This window comes from Sinocyclocheilus grahami, unplaced genomic scaffold (assembly GCF_001515645.1).
Source record: "Sinocyclocheilus grahami isolate Dianchi unplaced genomic scaffold, SAMN03320097.WGS_v1.1 scaffold283.1, whole genome shotgun sequence".
NCBI classification, from domain to species: Eukaryota; Metazoa; Chordata; class Actinopteri; order Cypriniformes; family Cyprinidae; genus Sinocyclocheilus; species Sinocyclocheilus grahami.
The window spans coordinates 999,725-1,021,373 of NW_015505462.1; the positions used below are offsets into that span (position 1 = coordinate 999,725).

Below are 21,649 nucleotides of genomic sequence, written 5' to 3' on the forward strand. Positions count from 1 at the left end.
CCCCTAAAACGGCTCGTTCTAACACGCCCCCAACATATCTACCTCACTATGTGGAAATATTTGCATAATGCCGCCCAAATGTGCACGCAAAGAAAGAAGGCGTGGTTTCAGTCTGGCAACCCTCGATACCGGAAGTGCTCATTCTCGGAAAGCTGCGCGGGAAAGGCGTCTGTTTGGGTGAAGGCGGGAGAGATACACGGACGGAGCTACTGTTGAACAATTGTTACGACTTTTGCCATTTCAGTTGTCGAGGTAACTGGTAAGTTTTCAGTTATACGCACTGTGACTTCTTCATCTGTTATTGATTAACATTACGTGCGCTTATATTAAAATTTCACCAAGAACAGCGTTAGGTGAGTTGGTCCGTATTACGCTGTAATATTCGTTTATTATCCAAGGTGATAGTTCTTTGTTCTGCATTAATGCTAACGTTACTGGTTCACGGTTTACTAGAACGCTTATTAGTAGTTTTTAATAGTTTATGTCTTTATGCCCATGAATTATGTAATTATAAGCCTAAAATGTGTGGTGTTAGTGTTGTTTACGGTATATTTTATATATATGTATATAGCGTTGCTTTCAACTCAAAGTTTTTAAAGGATTTCTTCTTTTGACAGTTTCAGTTTGTGTTTTTCTTATTTTTTTCTCTTAAATTCCTCTTGCCTTTATTTTTATGCATGATTCTAATATCTGTATCTCTTTATATCCTTGTCCATCAGGTGTCAGGATGAAGGTGGTAACCTGTGAGATTGCCTGGCATAATAAGGAGCCGGTGTACAGTATGGATCTCCAGCAGAGTGGTGAGGGAAAGACACAGCGGCTCGCTACAGCTGGGGTGGACACCACAGTACGGGTAAGAGAGAGCCTCTGCCTTCACTTTATACATCACAGGTGTCTCTTAATTGAATACTGATGACACATGACAGATTGTAAGATGAGAGCTGTTCTCTTTCAGATGTGGCGTGTGGATAAAGGTCCTGATGGGAAGGCGGTCGTTGAGTTTTTGTCTAACTTGGCACGACACACTAAAGCAGTGAACGTAGTGCGGTTCTCACCCACCGCTGAGATCTTGGCTTCTGGAGGGGATGGTGAGTTTAAAGTCTGATCATTACCTGGGTAAGTTGGTTGAAATTGCTTCTAGCGCCTTTAAATGGTTTAATTAAATGTCCGTTTCTCAAGATGCTGCAATCTTGCTTTGGAAACTGAATGATAATAAGGAGCCTGAACAAACCCCGGCTTTTCAGGAGAATGAAGATGATCAACTCAATAAAGAGAGCTGGAGTGTGGTCAAGACACTGAGGTCTGATTTTAGTTTTTTTTTTTTTTTTTTCTTTCTTAAAATGTCCCCCTTGCCTGTCTTTTACATAAAAAATGCATGAAATTAAAATTCACATTATCTGTTATATAAATGAATGTTATTATTCTTGTGCACAACGCATCCATACACATATATATATATATATTATTATTTTATTTTTAGATTTGTGATTTTCAGTCAAAATGTCATAAATCAGCCTTTCGGTGAAATAACAGACTTCTCTCTTTTGATGTATGCTTAGATTTTATTTAAACCCAACCATTTTCTTACAATCGACTGCAAGCTCACATTCAGATGATCTGCCTCCATCCAATCAACCAATAAAACCAAGTCCCCATCCTTTTTTTTTTTCTTTTATAATAAACTATTTAACTCGGACATGTATAACAATGTGGGAAAAAAAACTTCCGTTTCATTGCAACTTTAAGTTATTTACTTTTGAAACGTATATTGAAAGCTCATATTGTTGTCTGTGTTTGTTAGGGGACATATTGAGGATGTATATGATATCTCATGGACCAGCGATGGGAACTTCATGGTTTCGGGCTCTGTGGACAACACTGCCATCATGTGGGATGTCAACAAGGGTATGAGACCTGAAGCAGGACTATGGAATTGCATGCATATATTTGCTTTTATAGAAGTGATGATATGCGTTTTAAAATATTACAGTGAATACCTTTTTAGTAAGCAGAACTTTATGAAATGTTTTGTGGTTATTGAATTCAGTGCCTGGTTTGTTTGCAGGTCAAAGAGTGTGCCATTTGGGACAGGGCTAAAGACAGGGCGGAGCAAAAATAAAAAAAAAACGAGCGGAGGTAGAGGAAAGATACATAGCGGAGGCAGAGAAATCCGTGCGACCCAAGTCATCCAAGGTGTGGGAGCATTTCACACTAAATAAACAGAAAAAGTGTGTTAACTGCAAAATATGCAAAAGCGACATGGCATGGCACGGGAGCACCACGGCAATGATCCAGCACCTGAAACGCAAACATATTGGAGTCTTTGATGAGGAGGAAGGGAGTTCAACAGCAGGGTAAATCACTACAGAATCCTACTTTTGTTCCGTTTTGAAGTGAGGAACGTAATGTCCCTGGTGCTGGTGTTTACTCGTTATCCAGCTTGACAAGCATGACAAGTTAGCGTTAGCTCGTTAATAACAGTAGTAAAGCAGGGGTGGTATAGTTACTTTGCACTTTGCATTGCAAGACTAAAGACATGTTTTTATTCACTCGCCTTTTTTGGACCATTCATTTTTCAATCTGTTGTCATGTATAGCTACACTGCAAAAAAATGCTTTTCTAACTTAGTAGTTTTGTCCTGTTTTCTGTCCAAATATCTAAAAAAATCTTAAATCAAGATTACTAGACAAGAAAAATGGCATGAGAAAATTAAGTGATGCTTAAAACTTCTGTTTGAGATTATATCTCATTAAGATTATTTTTCTTACCCCATTGGCAGATAATTTTGCTTATTTTAAACAAACAATCACTTAATTTTGAGGTGTTTTTTCAGAAAACAAGACATAATTTCTTATGCTATTTCATGTGTCTAGTAAATGTATCTTGATTTAAGATTTTTTATACTGCGTTGAAGCATCCAAGCATTGAAAAAGCTGTCGGGGCTGCAAGATGTCTGGTAGAACATTTTAAGAAAAGCGAGCTAGCCAGCAGTAAACTCAGAGAGAAACAACAACAAATGGCCACACCAGAGCACAGCCTTGTTCAAGACATAAGCACAAGGTGGAATAGCACATTCTATATGATAAGTCGACTGCTTGAGCAAAGGTGGCCTGTAACAGCAACACTGTCAGACAGAGAGGCAAAAGGTACCTGGATCTGAAACCAGACCAGTGGAGCCTGCTGGAAGAGCTTTCAACAGTCCTCAAGCCTTTTGAATCTGTCACTGTGTTCATGAGTGGACAGAAATATGCAACAGTATCTGCAATACCTCCACTTGTGAAGGGGCTGTTGAAGTCCACCCAGAGTGCTGTCTACGAGTCAGCCCCGCTGCGGGCTTACCAACTCACTGCGGTGCAGCAGTTGCAGGAGAGATGGAAAAGGGAGACTGCTTTCTCAGATGGAGCACCAAACACAGTGATTTTTGCGATGGCCTTTGACCCAAGGTTTAGGAAACTGAGCAAGTTTCTTTCACCTGATGAAATCCTACCTGTTCAAACTAAACTGCAAACAATGTCACTTGAAGAGAGAAGGAAGATGGATGTGTAGCATCATGGCAGTTGCAGTGTTGTTACCTCCACCAATACTACAGCTACTGAATCAACACCTCTAGTAGCCACTCTACTTGATTCACTCCTTGGTTCTGATGGTGAAGAAGAGGATAGAGCAGGCGAAGCTGAGAATGTCCACAGCCAAGTGAGGAACGAAGTCCTCACATACTTTGGAGAAAAGAGCCTTGCCAAGGAAGAAAACCCATTATTGTGGTGGAAGGCTAACAATGAAAGATATCCCATGTTGGCCAGGCTAGCCAAGTCTTACCTCTGCATCCCTGCCACCTCAACACCATCTGAGCGGCTGTTTTCTGCAGCAGGCAACATAGCCTCAAAGAAAAGAGCGAGCCTGAGCCAGGAGCATGTGGACATGCTCACATGTTTGCATTGTAATGCAAAGTGTCTGAACAAAGGGAGTGAGAGAGAGTGTGTCAGTGTGAGAGTGTGTGCGTCTGCGAGTGTGTGCGTCTGCAGTGTAGTGTAGAGAACAAGTTCTGACATTCAAACAAATCCTGTTAAATTTTCTGATTTGTATTGTTCTTTATTTTTTATAAATTATTTATTGTTCTGGCAGCTCAGGTGGCACTTTATTTTAAAAAAAAGTATATTTGGCAGATGTAAAGCATACATGTGTATGTTTTTTGTGTAAGTCCATTTTTATTTTATTTTATTATTATAACAGCTCAGGGATGTTCAAGGAGCAACATGTTTGTGCACTTTCTAAAGGTTTTAGTTCTGTTTTTGAATAAAGGGTTGGAAATGAATGCTTTTCTTGCTTTTTTGTTTTTTATACGATTCATCGATTAATCGAAAAAATAATCTACAGATTAATCGATTATTAAAATAATCGTTAGTTGCAGCCCTAGTCCCCATCAGTCAATAAGTGTTTTTTTTTTTTTATTGTTGGTGATTTACTTACTTTTGTACAGGTGAAGAACTACAGAATGTTCCATGATGACGGCATGAGATCTTTCTTCAGACGTCTCACATTCACACCTGATGGGTCGTTCCTCCTTGCTCCAGGTGCACTTTTTTTTCTTCTTTTTACACTTTTACATGTGTGTGTGTGTGTGTATACCCCGTATGTTTATGTAATGTATGGGTGAGTAGTTATAACAAACTTTTTAATATGCTTTGTTAGAACTATTCGACACATTTACAGTCTGTATTTTTGGCCTGGTGTCCATGTACATTCCTTGTGTAGTTAATATGGAATTTATTTACTCATTTATTTTATTTTTAGCCGGGTGTGTCGAGGCTGGAGAGAATGTCACAAACACAACATACGTATTCTCCAGAAAAAGCTTTAAAAGGTTTGTTTTATTGGATGGCTTTTATTTCCCTCTAAAACTTGATCTTTATGTTTGTGTGTGTGTGTATGTTCACTTGTAAAGCTATGCAGTAATCACATATGCACCATTCAAATGACAAATGATTGGAGTCAATATGTTTATTTTTCACACTTGGGGGGGGGGCTTTTTATGCATTAAATTGATTAAAAGGCAGTAAAGCATTAAAAGGCATTTGCGTTAGAAAACATTTCTACTTCAAATAAATGCTTGTGTTTTGAACATTATTGTTGTTTAGTGAGTCCTGAAAACATGTACCACGGTTTCCCCAATATAGGAATCAGCACAACTGTTTTCAACATTGAGCACCAAATCAGTATATTAGAACAATTTTTGGAGGGTCATGACATGCTGAAGACTTGAGTAATTGCTACGGAAAATTCAGCTTTGCTATCAAAGGAATAAATTGCATTTTTAAATATTCAAATAGAAAATCGTTATTTAAAATTGTAGTAATATCTCACAATATATAGATGCATCCTTGCTGAACATGAGATTTCAAAAACATTTTCAAAATCTTACCGAACCATAAAATGTTGTGGCTCGTGTATTTTTGGTACATGAAACTGGTTTTCAATACCCAGCCCGACTGCTGACACAGTCATGTCTTGACACAGTCTTGATTTGTGTTACCATGTTTAGTGTTTGACCATGTTTGCATTGCAATGCAAAGTGTCTGAACAAAGGGAGTGAGAGAGAGTGTGTCAGTGTGAGAGTGTGTGCGTCTGCAGTGTAGTGTAGAGAACAAGTTCTGACATTCAAACAAATCCTGTTAAATTTTCTGATTTGTATTGTTCTTTATTTTTTATAAATTATTTATTGTTCTGGCAGCTCAGGTGGCACTTTATTTAAAAAAAAAAGTCTATATATTTGGCAGATGTAAAGAATACATGTGTATGTTTTTTGTGTAAGTCCATTTTTATTTTATTTTATTATTATTATTATAACAGCTCAGGGATGTTCAAGGAGCAACATGTTTGTGCACTTTCTAAAGGTTTTAGTTCTGTTTTTGAATAAAGGGTTGGAAATGAATGCTTTTCTTGCTTTTTTGTTTTTTATACGATTCATCGATTAATCGAAAAAATAATCTACAGATTAATCGATTATTAAAATAATCGTTAGTTGCAGCCCTAGTCCCCATCAGTCAATAAGTGTTTTTTTTTTTTTTATTGTTGTGATTTACTTACTTTTGTACAGGTGAAGAACTACAGAATGTTCCATGATGACGGCATGAGATCTTTCTTCAGACGTCTCACATTCACACCTGATGGGTCGTTCCTCCTTGCTCCAGGTGCACTTTTTTTTCTTCTTTTTACACTTTTACATGTGTGTGTGTGTGTGTGTGTGTGTATACCCCGTATGTTTATGTAATGTATGGGTGAGTAGTTATAACAAACTTTTTAATATGCTTTGTTAGAACTATTCGACACATTTACAGTCTGTATTTTTGGCCTGGTGTCCATGTACATTCCTTGTGTAGTTAATATGGAATTTATTTACTCATTTATTTTATTTTTAGCCGGGTGTGTCGAGGCTGGAGAGAATGTCACAAACACAACATACGTATTCTCCAGAAAAAGCTTTAAAAGGTTTGTTTTATTGGATGGCTTTTATTTCCCTCTAAAACTTGATCTTTATGTTTGTGTGTGTGTGTATGTTCACTTGTAAAGCTATGCAGTAATCACATATGCACCATTCAAATGACAAATGATTGGAGTCAATATGTTTATTTTTCACACTTGGGGGGGGGGCTTTTTATGCATTAAATTGATTAAAAGGCAGTAAAGCATTAAAAGGCATTTGCGTTAGAAAACATTTCTACTTCAAATAAATGCTTGTGTTTTGAACATTATTGTTGTTTAGTGAGTCCTGAAAACATGTACCACGGTTTCCCCAATATAGGAATCAGCACAACTGTTTTCAACATTGAGCACCAAATCAGTATATTAGAACAATTTTTGGAGGGTCATGACATGCTGAAGACTTGAGTAATTGCTACGGAAAATTCAGCTTTGCTATCAAAGGAATAAATTGCATTTTTGTCCCCATCAGTCAATAAGTGTTTTTTTTTTTTTTATTGTTGTGATTTACTTACTTTTGTACAGGTGAAGAACTACAGAATGTTCCATGATGACGGCATGAGATCTTTCTTCAGACGTCTCACATTCACACCTGATGGGTCGTTCCTCCTTGCTCCAGGTGCACTTTTTTTTCTTCTTTTTACACTTTTACATGTGTGTGTGTGTGTGTATACCCCGTATGTTTATGTAATGTATGGGTGAGTAGTTATAACAAACTTTTTAATATGCTTTGTTAGAACTATTCGACACATTTACAGTCTGTATTTTTGGCCTGGTGTCCATGTACATTCCTTGTGTAGTTAATATGGAATTTATTTACTCATTTATTTTATTTTTAGCCGGGTGTGTCGAGGCTGGAGAGAATGTCACAAACACAACATACGTATTCTCCAGAAAAAGCTTTAAAAGGTTTGTTTTATTGGATGGCTTTTATTTCCCTCTAAAACTTGATCTTTATGTTTGTGTGTGTGTGTATGTTCACTTGTAAAGCTATGCAGTAATCACATATGCACCATTCAAATGACAAATGATTGGAGTCAATATGTTTATTTTTCACACTTGGGGGGGGGGCTTTTTATGCATTAAATTGATTAAAAGGCAGTAAAGCATTAAAAGGCATTTGCGTTAGAAAACATTTCTACTTCAAATAAATGCTTGTGTTTTGAACATTATTGTTGTTTAGTGAGTCCTGAAAACATGTACCACGGTTTCCCCAATATAGGAATCAGCACAACTGTTTTCAACATTGAGCACCAAATCAGTATATTAGAACAATTTTTGGAGGGTCATGACATGCTGAAGACTTGAGTAATTGCTACGGAAAATTCAGCTTTGCTATCAAAGGAATAAATTGCATTTTTAAATATTCAAATAGAAAATCGTTATTTAAAATTGTAGTAATATCTCACAATATATAGATGCATCCTTGCTGAACATGAGATTTCAAAAACATTTTCAAAATCTTACCGAACCATAAAATGTTGTGGCTCGTGTATTTTTGGTACATGAAACTGGTTTTCAATACCCAGCCCGACTGCTGACACAGTCATGTCTTGACACAGTCTTGATTTGTGTTACCATGTTTAGTGTTTGACGTGTGTTTGTGTGTCAGGCCCATTGCTCATCTGCCGTGTCCATCTAAAGCGACACTAGCTGTGCGCTGCAGCCCAGTGTACTATGAGCTGAGGACGAAAACAGCTGAAGGTACGCACAATACCCTTCCCAAACTGTTGTTTTACTTATGTCACATGTGTGCAATGGAAAGACCGTACTGTCCTTTTATGTTTCACAGGTGGTTCACTAAAGCCAGTGTCAAACACATTTAATTTGCCATATCGGCTGGTGTTCGCGGTTGCATCGGAAGACTCGATCTTCTTTTATGACACACAACAGGCTCTGCCGTTTGGATACGTGTCCAACATCCACTACCACACGCTGAGTGATCTCAGCTGGTAAGTTGCACAGACTTGTTGGTGTTTTGGGCCTTAAGTTGTGCTTGTTCTACATGATAGCAGGAGGAAGATGCTTCTGTCCACAAAATGTGTCCCAATGTAGGTGCATTTGGTAGCCTGAAATGACCAGGTATATTTGGAGTTACAAAAATGGGAAAATAAACTGAATCTTTAGAAATGCTTTGTTCATAAACCTGTCAGTAATAAAACATGTAATTTTATTAAATGTTATATTTTTATACATGTAAATTGTATTTTATTGAAATCTCGTTATGAAAAAAACTGTTTTTCTCTAATACAAATTGGGCACAATTAATGGCACACTTTTATTCAATACTTTTAACCTCATTTTGCTAAGATAACAACTTTGAGTCTTCTCCTATAATGTCTGATGAGTTTGGAGAACACCTGACAAGAGATCAGAGACAACTCCTCTATATAGAATCTCTGGAATGACCTTGGCAGAACCTTAAAGGGGTCCTAGTATACCTTTTTGCGAAGTCTTGATCTGTTTTTTTGGGGTGTACTAGAATAGGTTTTCGTGCTTGATTGTTGCAAAAACACATTATTTTTCACGTATTTTACATTATTGTAGCACCTCTCTAAAAAAGTTTGTCCACCTTATAAAGGCCAAACAAAAGGGTTTTGAAACTAGGGTGGAAAAAACAATGGTGGCATCACGTTATTAAAGCAGCTCTTTTTTTTTTCTCCTTTGTCCTCTCTTGTGCAGCTCAACCAGGCCTCATCTTTTTTTAGTGTGTGTATTCTGTGGGGAGGAATTTTTTAAATGAGTGACATTTTGGCTTCACAATATCTGGAAGAATCACACTGTAGTCCAAACCTATTTGTTGTAGTTCTTGAAAAGTGTTTTCTGTTAAAGAGAATATCTCTCTTTAGAGTGGACATTGAGTAACATTTCAGATCTTTTTTTATTCTCAAATAGCGACAATACACACTTCTGAAGTTGAAAAGATGAGAACGCATAATAGGACCCCTTTAATTTTTTGCCCCTTTTTGTTTTTTGATGTTCGTTTTGAATCATTGTCCTGATGGAAAATCCAAACAAGGCTCATGAGATTTCTAGCAGTCAGTCAGGTTTTTTTTTTTTTTTAATCTGATAGAATCCATGATGCCATGTATCCAGGACCTCCAGCAGAAAAATAGTCTCACAACATTGTAGATACAGCAGTATATTTAATTGTACACATTGGCTACTTTTTTATCCCTGTGTGCAACTAACCCATTTTAAATGTTTGCTGGCAAAAAGCTAATTTTTTACTTTCATCTGACCATAGAACCCTCCTTTGTCCTCTCTTGTGCAGCTCAACCAGGCCTCATCTTTTTTTAGTGTGTGTATTCTGTGGGGAGGAATTATTTAAATGAGTGACATTTTGGCTTCACAATATCTGGAAGAATCACACTGTAGTCCAAACCTATTTGTTGTAGTTCTTGAAAAGTGTTTTCTGTTAAAGAGAATATCTCTCTTTAGAGTGGACATTGAGTAACATTTCAGATCTTTTTTTATTCTCAAATAGCGACAATACACACTTCTGAAGTTGAAAAGATGAGAACGCATAATAGGACCCCTTTAATTTTTTGCCCCTTTTTGTTTTTTGATGTTCGTTTTGAATCATTGTCCTGATGGAAAATCCAAACAAGGCTCATGAGATTTCTAGCAGTCAGTCAGGTTTTTTTTTTTTTTTAATCTGATAGAATCCATGATGCCATGTATCCAGGACCTCCAGCAGAAAAATAGTCTCACAACATTGTAGATACAGCAGTATATTTAATTGTACACATTGGCTACTTTTTTATCCCTGTGTGCAACTAACCCATTTTAAATGTTTGCTGGCAAAAAGCTAATTTTTTACTTTCATCTGACCATAGAACCCAGCCCAGTTAGAAGTTCCATTAGTCTCTCTGGCAACTGAATCCTGTCCATTGTTTCTGCTTTACTGGGAAAGGCATAATTTATATGTAGCCAATGCAACCAAACCGTGCCATTTCTTGTGAGTCACAGATGAGTACAGAATATGTTCTTTAATCTGTTGAGATGGTCTTTTATCTGTGATGAAATACATGGCAGTTGACCAGCCAGTGTTATTGGTCAGGTTATAGAAAATGCAGACATCCCGAGTCTAGAGTAATTTTGAGATGAACTATTATTGACTAACACATTTGCTGTTATGGATGTTTTTCCACAGGTCTCGTGATGGCTCCTTCTTGGCAGTGTCATCTACTGACGGCTACTGTTCCTTCGTGTCGTTTGAGGAAGGGGAGCTAGGCACCCCATTGAAAGAGCGACCTCCACTGGAGATGGTGACTCCATCCTCTACTAATGAGAAGAAAGGCAAGAGACCCTCAGCTAATGGCAGGACTGCTTCCCCGGTCCCTCGCCAGGCCAACACACCTGCTGCACAGGAAAAGGAGAAAGAGGGATCTGCTGGCCCCGTGTCCTCCAAGACCCCCAGCATATCTGGTCCAGAAGAGAAATGCACACCTCAAGCACAGAAAACCAAACCACAGCCTAGAAGGATCACACTCAATACCCTGGAGGGCTGGGGCAAACCCAGCACCCCCAAATCCCCGGCAACTGCCCCCAACACACCCAAATCTGCTCCCTCCACCCCTGGATCCGACAGAGGACCGCTTACACCTCTTCCAGCCCCTAGCACTCCCCTGGGACCCCTCAACTCCAAAAATACCACAACTCCAAAAGGACCAACTCCTCGGTAGGGCAGCGCACATCTGTGGTATGATCTGATGTAACATTGTTTTTTAACCATATGCTTGCATTCACTTTGGGGTCAGTATGATTTTTTTTGTTGTTGCTTAAAGGAAAGAATACTTCTACTGAGCTGAATATTCTATTCAGTGTTTGTGACACAACAAATTTGTGTCAGTAATTTTACAACTTTAACAGAATTTCTCAGTTTCTTGGTCTGTCATGGCAGTCCATACATGTGTCCCTGAAATTATATAAATTTAGTGTTACAGCCTAATCCATGACCTGAGCAGTAAAGATGATGTGCACAATGGATCAAGTATGTACTTTTTTTTTCTTTCAGACGAATTTCTCTGACTCCAGTTGTCTCCAAATCCCCCACTGCTTTTGTCACCCCATCTTCCACTGAGAAAGCCAAACATGGTTAGTAGACCCATGCTTTTAAGTTTTGCTTTTTATGCAAGTAAAAATAATTGTAATTTAAGTTGATGTTGTTTTTCAATGCTTGCTTTAAATATTGATAATTTTTTCTCTGTTTCAGAAAAGCATTAGTTTTTCCATCTCATTTTGAGTTGCCTAAAAGACTATTCAACCTTATTTGTTCATATTTTGCTGTCATTACTTTGGTTACTTTTTGTGTAAGAAGCATGTAAATTAATTGTTGTTGTTTGTATATTTGTGCGCACCGTCTTACCGGTCATTTATAAATATTTGTTCATCACAGAGAGACCATCTCCCCCCAGCGACCCAGCATGCAAACCTCCTGAATCCAAGAGGTCCAAGACTGATGTTAGCAGTGGTTCTGCCCAGAGCAAGTGAGCACAAAGTGGACACAGAACCCAGCGTCAAATCCCAAGAACCATAAACACTGAATGTGGTTCTTTGTCTCTCTTTATTAACAATCTCATCCTTAGAGATGAAGTACACCCATAAACCAATAACTTAAACAACCTGATCCCATGGACATATGGAGTTGCATGCTATGTTTCTGAAACTCATCTTTGCTTTCATTTTCAATGTTTGTCAATTTTCTATTTGAAGAGGAAAAATACATGCAATTATTCTCTATAACCACCTACTCCCTCGTGACTGAAATTCCTTTTTTTTATCTTATGGACAGAAATATTTTACTTTTGTACCATCTGTTTGAGTTTTCTTCATAAAGATTCTTAAGAATGGGAAGGTTATTTGAAGTAAAAAGAAAAAAATGTATACAATGGATTGCAATGTTTTGTAAAGATTTGCTTGAACATTTTGTAAGATTCTTTAAAAAAAAAAAAAAGGGCTAAAAGACTTGGTTTTTGTTGCATTCAGATTGATTGAAATGGAGTTGTATTGTATATTGTCCATCAAAATGTATATTATGTTGTAGGAAGTTGTTATTGTACAATATATATTTTATTGTCTTTTACAGTAACAAGCTCTGTGTTAAGGGAAGTATGTGAACTTGAATTCACTGTCACAAGTGCAAACAAACTCTTACATTAAATCCTAAATTAGCAGAACTAAAAAAATAAGTAGGACTTTAGATTTTGATTTTGTACTATCTTGAAATATTGAGTGAGAAGTAATTTAAATTTCGTACAAGTTAAAAGAACAGGTCATGTAAAGGTAAAATGACACAGTAACTTGTTTTACACTTCCTAATTTTGTGTTTCCATTTAGAACCTATTTCAGAACTAATATAAATGGCACTCAATGCATTTAAAGCATTTTTTACAAAGTTTGAATCAAGATTTTTTTCCCCCAAAGTTCACATTTATTATATATTTTAGTTAAATATGGATGAATGGGGTGAGGGCAATATTAAAAGTAGAAGTCGGGATCTTCTGTGGCCACCAGCTGCTATAAATACGATCTTTTCCACCAAGGCAATTGCAAGTTCTTGAACATGGGAGGACACAAGATTACATGTGGTTTGACATTGCAACGATGATCAGCTGTCTTAGGCATCATGTGTTATGGACATTGCAGTGTTTTGCTTTGGCCACACCTGCAGTCGTCATTCTCCTTACAGCAGAAGTATGGCATGTTCAGGGAGCCTGGGCATCTTTTGGTGCTTTTCAGAGTAAAAGACTTGGTCCATGTGCAATTTATGGTTCATTGAACAAGCATGTAAAACCTTGTTTAAACCGTTTCCAGTAATGTTCTGTATAGGTCCACCTTGTGCTGCCAAAACAGGTCTGATGCATCAAGGCATTGACTCCACAAGACCTCTGAACATGTCCTGGGGTGTCTGGCACCAAGACATTAGTAGCAGATCCTTTAAGTCCTGAAAGTTGTGAGGTGGGGCCTTCATGGATAAAGTAATTTAAATTTCGTACAAGTTAAAAGAACAGGTCATGTAAAGGTAAAATGACACAGTAACTTGTTTTACACTTCCTAATTTTGTGTTTCCATTTAGAACCCATTTCAGAACTAATATAAATGGCACTCAATGCATTTAAAGCATTTTTTACAAAGTTTGAATCAAGATTTTTTTTCCCCCAAAGTTCACATTTATTATATATTTTAGTTAAATATGGATGAATGGGGTGAGGGCAATATTAAAAGTAGAAGTCGGGATCTTCTGTGGCCACCAGCTGCTATAAATACGATAGTGCATCTTTTCCACCAAGGCAATTGCAAGTTCTTGAACATGGGAGGACACAAGATTACATGTGGTTTGACAATGCAACGATGATCAGCTGTCTTAGGCATCATGTGTTGTGGACATTGCAGTGTTTTGCTTTGGCCACACCTGCAGTCATTCTCCTTACAGCAGAAATATGGCATGTTCAGGGAGCCTGGGCATCTTTTGGTGCTTTTCAGAGTCAGTAGAAAGGTCTTAAGTTATTGTAACTTACCTTAATTGTCTGCTGCCTGTAAACCATAAAAGTGTCTAAAGAACTGGTCCATGTGCAATTTATGGTTCATTGAACAAGCATGTAAAACCTTGTTTAAACCGTTTCCAGTAATGTTCTGTATAGGTCCACCTTGTGCTGCCAAAACAGGTCTGATGCATCAAGGCATTGACTCCACAAGACCTCTGAACATGTCCTGGGGTGTCTGGCACCAAGACATTAGTAGCAGATCCTTTAAGTCCTGAAAGTTGTGAGGTGGGGCCTTCATGGATAGAATTTGTTGGTCCAGCACGCCCTATAGAGCAGGGGTGGCCAACGTCAGTCCTGCAGTTTTTTCTTCCAACCTTGATAAAACTCACCTTCCTGTTGCTTTTAGTAACCCTTAGACCTTGATTAGCTTGTTCTGCTGTGTTTGATTAGGGTTGGAGCTGAGGTCTGCAGGACAGTGGCTCTCTAGGACCGTCGTTGGCCACCCCTGCTAAAGATGCTAAATCGGATTGAGATCTGGGGTTTTTGGAAGCCAAGCCTTGAACACTTGGATATGTTCCTCAAACCATTCCTGAACAATTTTTGCAGTGTGGTAGGGTGCATTATCCTAATGAAAGAGGCCACTGCCATCATGGAGCACCATTGCCATGAAGGGATGTACAGTGGGGGAAAAAAGTATTTAGTCAGCCACCAATTGTGCAAGTTCTCCCACTTAAAAAGATGAGAGAGGCCTGTAATTTTCATCATAGGTATACCTCAACTATGAGAGACAAAATGAGAAAAAAAATCCAGAAAATCACATTGTAGGATTTTTAAAGAATTTATTTGCACCACTGTATGTGGTCTACAACAATGTTTAGGTAGGTATTTGTCAAAGTTACATCTACATGAATGCCAAGAATCAAGGTTTCCGAGCAGAACATTGCGCATAACACTTCCTCTGCCAGCCTGCTGCCATCTCCTCCCGAAGTAAATGATACACATGCACCCAGCCATCCATCTGATCTAAATGAAACCATCATTCATCAGACTAGACAATCTTCTTTCTTTGATCCATGGTCCAGTTCTGACACATGCCCATTGCAGGCACTTTCAGTGGTGGCACTGACATCTTTCATCATAGCCCAGCATAAAGTTGTTCAGCAATTTGAACTACAGTATACCTCATCTGTGTGTCTGGACAAGATGGGCTAGCCTTCGCTCCCCACATGCATCAAAGAGCCCGTGACCCTGACGCCATTACACCTGTTGTTAGGTTCTAACCACTGCATAACAGAAACACAACCCACAAGAGCTGGCGTTTTGGATCCAGTCATGAACTCTCAGTTTGGATTCTCTCTTTTTAAAGATATTTCACCATAGTAGCTGGATTTATTTTAATTTTCTTTGTTACACACTACATAGAAGAAACCAAAATCAAATAACCACAATTTACACTTCACTAAACAACACCATTTGCCAAAATGTAACATACACTTGCAAATATTTAAGGGAAATAGGAAGTTTCAGCATATCATGCAGGGTAATTGGTTGAATAATGCAAAAGAGTTTTGTGTAAGGGAAGGATCAATGACAGTTCTGTTGCAGTAAAGTAAATATGGACTTGTATCTTTGTTTACCAGTGTCAATTACATATTTGCAGCACTGAAGATGTCATTAAAATAACCTTATAACCATCAGACAAACAAACACAGGCAAAATACAATAATAGTGTCTACTGTGCTGTTTCACAATACAGTAACACAAATGTGAGAGATTGTTTAAAATTATGATTTTTTTAATTATTAAAAAAATTAGGATTTTTTTTAAATTAAAAATTCAGACAATAAAACTACATTTGTTTCCTCTAAAATAATTCCAGATTGTGTTGTTTTTATAATATTTTTTTATAATAAAAAGTACACAGTTCAGCACTGTGTTGAAAATACAAGTTTATTTGAGCATTTTCCTCTTCATTCACTTGGCGAAATATACGAAAACGACAATAGTTTTGAACAACCATGCAAACATTGCACAATGCATTAATAAATAATAACCTTAACTGTGACATAATCTATCGACACATTTATCGTGCAGACAAACACGAGAATGTGAAGCTTCATATGTCTTATGAGGGGCCAAAATGAAAACGAGTCGAAGCGAAACAATATTTTCACACTGTTGCCCTTTTTTATTTTGATAAACTTGACACTAAGTAAGGTAACGCTTACGTCAACAACCTATCATCACGAAAACAGCAAGGTGAGTGACAGCTTCAAGGGCCAATGGCGTTGTCCGCAGTAGCTGTTCTTTAATCATTCGACCAATAGGCTTCGAGAAAGGGAGGGGGTGAGGCAATTGGGCGTCGAGGCGAAGTTAGGTTGACGAATGGAAACCAACAGAGGACTACGAGTTAAATATTGGATTATTTGATCATCTGACTGGCTTTAACGTTACGTGAACTGACTCGGAGCACGTTAAGGGGAACCCGCGGATGATACTTTTGATTTTGGAAGCCGCCGTTCCGTTTGGATGTGTTTCGGGAGGACCCCCGCGTAACGCGCATAGGTGGCGCGACAGATTAGCTGCGGCGTGCTGAGACCGAGTTCAAGAAATCACAAGTTGCACGCGCGAGAGGAAGACCCTTCCGCGCGATCCTTACTGCTGGATGCTCGCATCTCCTCTTATGACGCTGTTGACTCACGTGCAGTTACAGCTGATGAAAGAGGCCCTAAAGTAGCTGGCGAAATACTCATTTCATATTAATGGATGGCAGCCTCTGCATGTTTGACCGAGTGAGAGGATTCAAGACATTTATCACTCGATTGATTTCTGTGTGGTTCAGTTTCCCAGGACAACCGGGCTATTGAAACACTTACCGTCTATGCTTCGGTTTTTAATTTTATTTAGTTTTTTGGTCATAATTTGAATTATTAACAGTGGTCGGGATTGACTTATGGCTTTTGATGGTGGAAGTTGCACCTCTGCCTTGAATTCAGTATCTCATGGAGTTGCTGTCTTTCACGTTTGATCGGATGTGATGAAAATATCCGGCACATCTTGAGCACCAAAGATGATGGACTTTATTGTAAAATACTTAAGCTAGTAGTCGAGATCATCTTCAAAACAGCAACCTGGATGTTTGAGACCTGTTAAATAAGTCTTATTTATTCATCATATTAATTACGCGTACTACTTAAATAACAATTTTGAGGGTTTGCTGTGCATGTCCTTTGAATGTTCAACGATGCTAAAACTTCTCTCAGAGCATCTCTGATTTCAGAAACGTCTCAATGTCACAAAGTTACAAAGTTCTGCTTTTTGCACATAGGAGGAACGATTCTAAGCAAACGGCACTGAAAGTAGTAGTGTCTTGAAAAATAAATCTGTAAAAGCAATGGCAAGTGAATGCAGCTGCAGTGCTCAGTATGACACTGATGACACCTTTCGCACTTCTTCTAAACTCTCTGCGGGCGGCTGCGCGTCCGTCGCGTCTTCTACCTTCTTCGAGGTCATCGGCGGCTCTCTTCACCGCAGAAAGTTGGAGAAGGGTTTCGTCCAGTACCGGGAGGTGCTGGCTGAAGATAAGCGACTCCAGTCCGTAGCCACCCTCCACGAGAAAGGACCCGGCAAGTCGCACCACACCCTGGACGACACATACAAACTGGTGGCCGAGCACTATTGGTGGGAAGGTTCGTCATTTTGTCTTCTACTGTTATTATTGTTTGTTATTTATTTTTTACAACCGATAAATTGTTTAAATGTCTGTTTTGATTTAGGTGTAAATATGAACTTTGAATCAAATCATTTTAAAACCGAATGAATATTTACACTAGCATGAATATCGATAATATGAATTATAATATTATCAGTAATTATATATACCATTTATATTTGAGCTTATTATAAGCATTTATGTATTTCTGAGATAGACGTGACTGTTGGCGATGCAACAAAGTTTATGCAAATGCGCAGTGCGACTACCAATGAGAGTGCAGACAGTGGTCTACCACCTGACACTGTTAAAATCCCGCGGCAGAGACCTTTAGCTACTTAAATGTTGTCAGTGTGTGAACGTGGCATTAAACTTCAAATGGTAGGTGTTTCTAAACTGACAGTGAATGAACAGGTAGGGGACTCTTCATTACTAAAACTGTAGTCAACTTGGAAGTTAATTCTGTTCTATTGATGTTTTTGACCTGCTGACTGTTGCTAATATGTCAATCACAAAGGCGTGTCATTTTCTGTTTATCCAATGTTGTAAAGTGGCACAGAGATGGCATACAATTTTACAGGTGACTTAGAAGCACGAGAAGCAATGTATCAAGCACTCAAAAAGTCACATTGTTGAGAAAATGTTGCAGCTCACAGAAAACAAGAAATGCCCTAATTGTCAGTGTCTCTGATGTAGCATTTGTCCCCTCACAGAACCTCTGATTTGAGAGGTTGAGGTGCATTAGAGTGGCTTTGTTTTAGGATGACTATTATGCAGCAGCATCTTAATGGAGGATTTTAGGGTGGCACAAATCTCCCTCAGGGCCACCTTATCTCCAGACTTCTTATGATGTTTATAATACCTAAACTGCTTTTGGAATGTCAGATATTCATTTAGTTAGCCTGTGCTTATGGTATTAGATGATAGCTTTGTGATTGAGCATCTGTTAACGGAAAGGTTGTTGGTTTGATTTGAAGATGAAGCGATTGATCCCTTAAAACACGTAACCTTGGGTTATTCCAGGAGCACTGAACCTGTTATTTGTGTACTAAAAGCTTTGGCTAAATGCCTACTTGCTGAATTACTGAGAGGTCGTCATTGATAGAGACTGCCTAACGGTTCAGATTATTGTTTGAGCTCCACATTTATAGCCAAATGCTAACTAAACTTGTAGATTGCTGACAGTAAGGATTCCTGACCTTTAAGTATTCAGCTCAATGTACAATGCGTTTATTTAAGGGACTGTCCCTCTGGAATAATCTAAGGTTGTGTGTCTTGTGATCTGTTCATGGATTATCCCTTCTGGGGTTCAAACCCACAAACTTTCGTTTAGATTTTAACCTCTAAGCTACACCACTCCACAATCCTCTGAGAACAGTTAGCTGGATGACATATCAGTTGCCTCACTCTCTCATTGGTAAACTAGGACTTGTTGTGATGGGTGTAATAAAAGTAATATGAGCTTTTGGTGTGCCGTCATGTTTTTCCTGAATTGCACCATGAGAGATTTTTCAATACATCTTATTGAGGTGTTTTGTCTGTGCCACAATAAACTGAGTTTACTAAGTGAACTTGTTACAAACTAGAAGAACAAGTACTTATAATATGGATTATATGCCACAGTCTAATTCAAGATTAGGAGCGTTTCCATTACTCTTCAAATTGCGCAAATTGAAATTGCTAATTGAAAACGCACCTAATGGAAACGCGTCAATTTAGCAAAAATGGCCATATATTAGTGCTGGGCGTTATGACCAAAAATGTATATCACTGTATTTTTAAAAATTATACCGGTTTCACGGTACATGACGGTATTTATTTATTTTTCATGCATGACCGGGTGTTAACCATATTTTCTACTGATTGAGAGAGAAAATACTGCAGTATATTGACTTAGAATGCCCTATTTTACTGTCATGATAAGTGAATATTGTCAAAAAATACCACACTAAATAGTGACTAAACACGACCCCTTTTAATACGTTAACCAGGAGTCACTCTCATTTATAATCGCGGCATCATCTGATAAAATCAACATGCAACTACACTAAAGAGCGGCTATGCAGTTGTTTTAGCTATATTACTTTTTTGTCTCATGCAGCGCACTGCCTGCTTCTGAGTAACAAACTAAAAAAAACAAACAAAAAAGTGCATGTGATTAGGGATGTAACGATTCACTCAACTCACGATTTGATTCATGATTTTTATTTATTTTTTATTTTTTTTTACAAAATGAGGTTTAAGACAAATTATAAATAAATGTGCCCTTTTATTATTGCTTGGACAAAATGCTGCATGTTTCTTTGTGAAATTGAAATATAACACTATAATAATATACTAATACAGCACTTGTATATTGCTCTTGTTGGCTTTGATTGCTTCTATTGTCCTCATTTGTAAGTCGTTTTGGATAAAAGCATCTGCTAAACAACAAAATTTATGTTTATAATTTAAATGTAAATAACAAAACTAAATTAACATTTTAAAACAAGCCCCAAATCAAATAAATAACACAAATAAAAGAAATATCTTCATATAAACAAAATAAGGCTTTCCATTTAAAATTAGAGGCAATCATTTCCAAACAATGATATAATTGTTTAATAATCATTAAACATAATAATAATAATCATTATCCAAACAAACAACAACATGCAACATGAGGATTTTTTAATCTAAATCAAATTTAGAAATTATACAATGTAAAGCAAAAACAGAATGGTTTGACTTCAGTTTTGAGAAACTATACATAAAAATATCTGCATGAAACACACAGCAGACGAGCTGAATGAGACGCAGACTCACTCTCTGCCAGCAGGTGGCGCTTAAAGCGTTTCCTTGGTTTCTGCTGTAATCAAAGCAGCGCTGCACTTATGAACTTTAACATGCATTTTACAGAGGCAAGATGAAAAGAAAAAATACCATCTAAACTTTTCTAAAGACCGTAAGTTCCCCTCAGACATGCATTCATATAAACTCCTACCCCTAAATGAATCGCGATTTTAGCATCTCAACCGATTTGAATCGTCACATATTTGAATCGATTTTCAACCGGCTCGCGGTTAATCGTTACATCCCTACATGTGATATTAACAGACGAACTATGCTCATATTGATAATTCCAAACAATCAGTAAGCGACAGGTGCTAGGAAACGCTGTTTTGTACTCATTTATTGACGAGTCGGCTGCGGTTCGGCCAACTGAATGTGCTGCTTCTCTGCTGCTCACTGCACAGAACAGACGCCGAGAGAGGTGACTCTTGTGTTTAACTTTTTTGTTTGTTTGTTTACTTGTTACAGGATTTCCACTGTCATGGGCAACCTAGAATATTAAAATTGATATTATAATTGTGATTTTTCAGGACTGGAGTCATAAAGAATACATTTTAAGACTATTTTATCCTTCAGGGCATTAATCAGTTATCATTTATGGTTTCTCACATAGGTTTCAGTAAGCAGAGCTTGCTTGCTTTACTAGAGTTCTCTTACACTTCTACCCTCAATCTGAATTTGGACATCTTAACAGAGGTTTGTGCGATGGCTCGCTATCTACGCAGGTGGCATGCCCTTGAGGCTTGCTCTGCTATCAAAAGGGAGCGAGAGACTTGTCAATTACGTTCCAGAATGCACAGTTCTCTTGGAGAACCAAATAATTCAATGCCTGGACCTTTCAGGAAAGACCACTCCTCAACTTCAGGAGGGAAAGTGGGACTCAGGAGGAGGAGAGAGGATGAGGAAGAAGGCTCTGGGTCTTCCTGGAACATTCAAGCACAGCACAGAGAGCACATTGTTGATAAAGTCACAGAGGAATCTGAAACAGAAACCTCAAATCCTCATTTGCAATGCCAAGTCCCATCCAGTTATCAGGTGGAGGAAAATGGCTTTCCATGCAGCCCAAATCGCAGAATGAAGCTCATGGACTTCAAATCTCCATCCTGCAAGAAAAAATCATCCTCCCGCCCCACATCTT

The 21,649-nt window shown here is 38.0% G+C and overlaps 2 protein-coding genes across 2 annotated transcripts in view; both read left to right on the forward strand.

The window, feature by feature from the left end:
• Positions 1-118: 118 nt before the first annotated feature.
• Positions 119-12,336, forward strand: LOC107600401 (chromatin assembly factor 1 subunit B-like). Its single transcript, XM_016292298.1, has 13 exons — positions 119-259; positions 720-853; positions 956-1,088; positions 1,180-1,300; positions 1,802-1,905; positions 3,101-3,414; positions 7,003-7,096; positions 7,317-7,386; positions 8,090-8,181; positions 8,270-8,429; positions 10,634-11,161; positions 11,498-11,577; positions 11,879-12,336. The coding sequence occupies exons 2-13, from the start codon at positions 728-730 to the stop codon at positions 11,971-11,973; spliced, it is 1,917 nt and encodes a 638-aa protein (XP_016147784.1). The 5' UTR covers positions 119-259; positions 720-727; the 3' UTR covers positions 11,974-12,336.
• An 8,772-nt stretch (positions 12,337-21,108) lies between these two features.
• Positions 21,109-21,649, forward strand: part of LOC107600402 (uncharacterized) — an 8,939-nt gene continuing 8,398 nt past the window's right edge. The window contains exon 1 of the mRNA XM_016292299.1: positions 21,109-21,546. Coding sequence (XP_016147785.1) covers positions 21,109-21,546 — 438 coding nt within the window. The remainder of the gene's footprint in view (positions 21,547-21,649) is intronic.

Excerpts from the sequence above, each read along its gene's own strand:
- LOC107600401 (XM_016292298.1), top strand. The coding sequence starts at position 728 with ATGAAGGTGGTAACCTGTGAGATTGCCTGGCATAATAAGGAGCCGGTG. Across the intron at positions 854-955 it reads GGGTGGACACCACAGTACGG|ATGTGGCGTGTGGATAAAGG; the intron begins GTAAGAGAGAGC and ends GTTCTCTTTCAG. Across the intron at positions 11,162-11,497 it reads CCAAAAGGACCAACTCCTCG|ACGAATTTCTCTGACTCCAG; the intron begins GTAGGGCAGCGC and ends TTTTTCTTTCAG.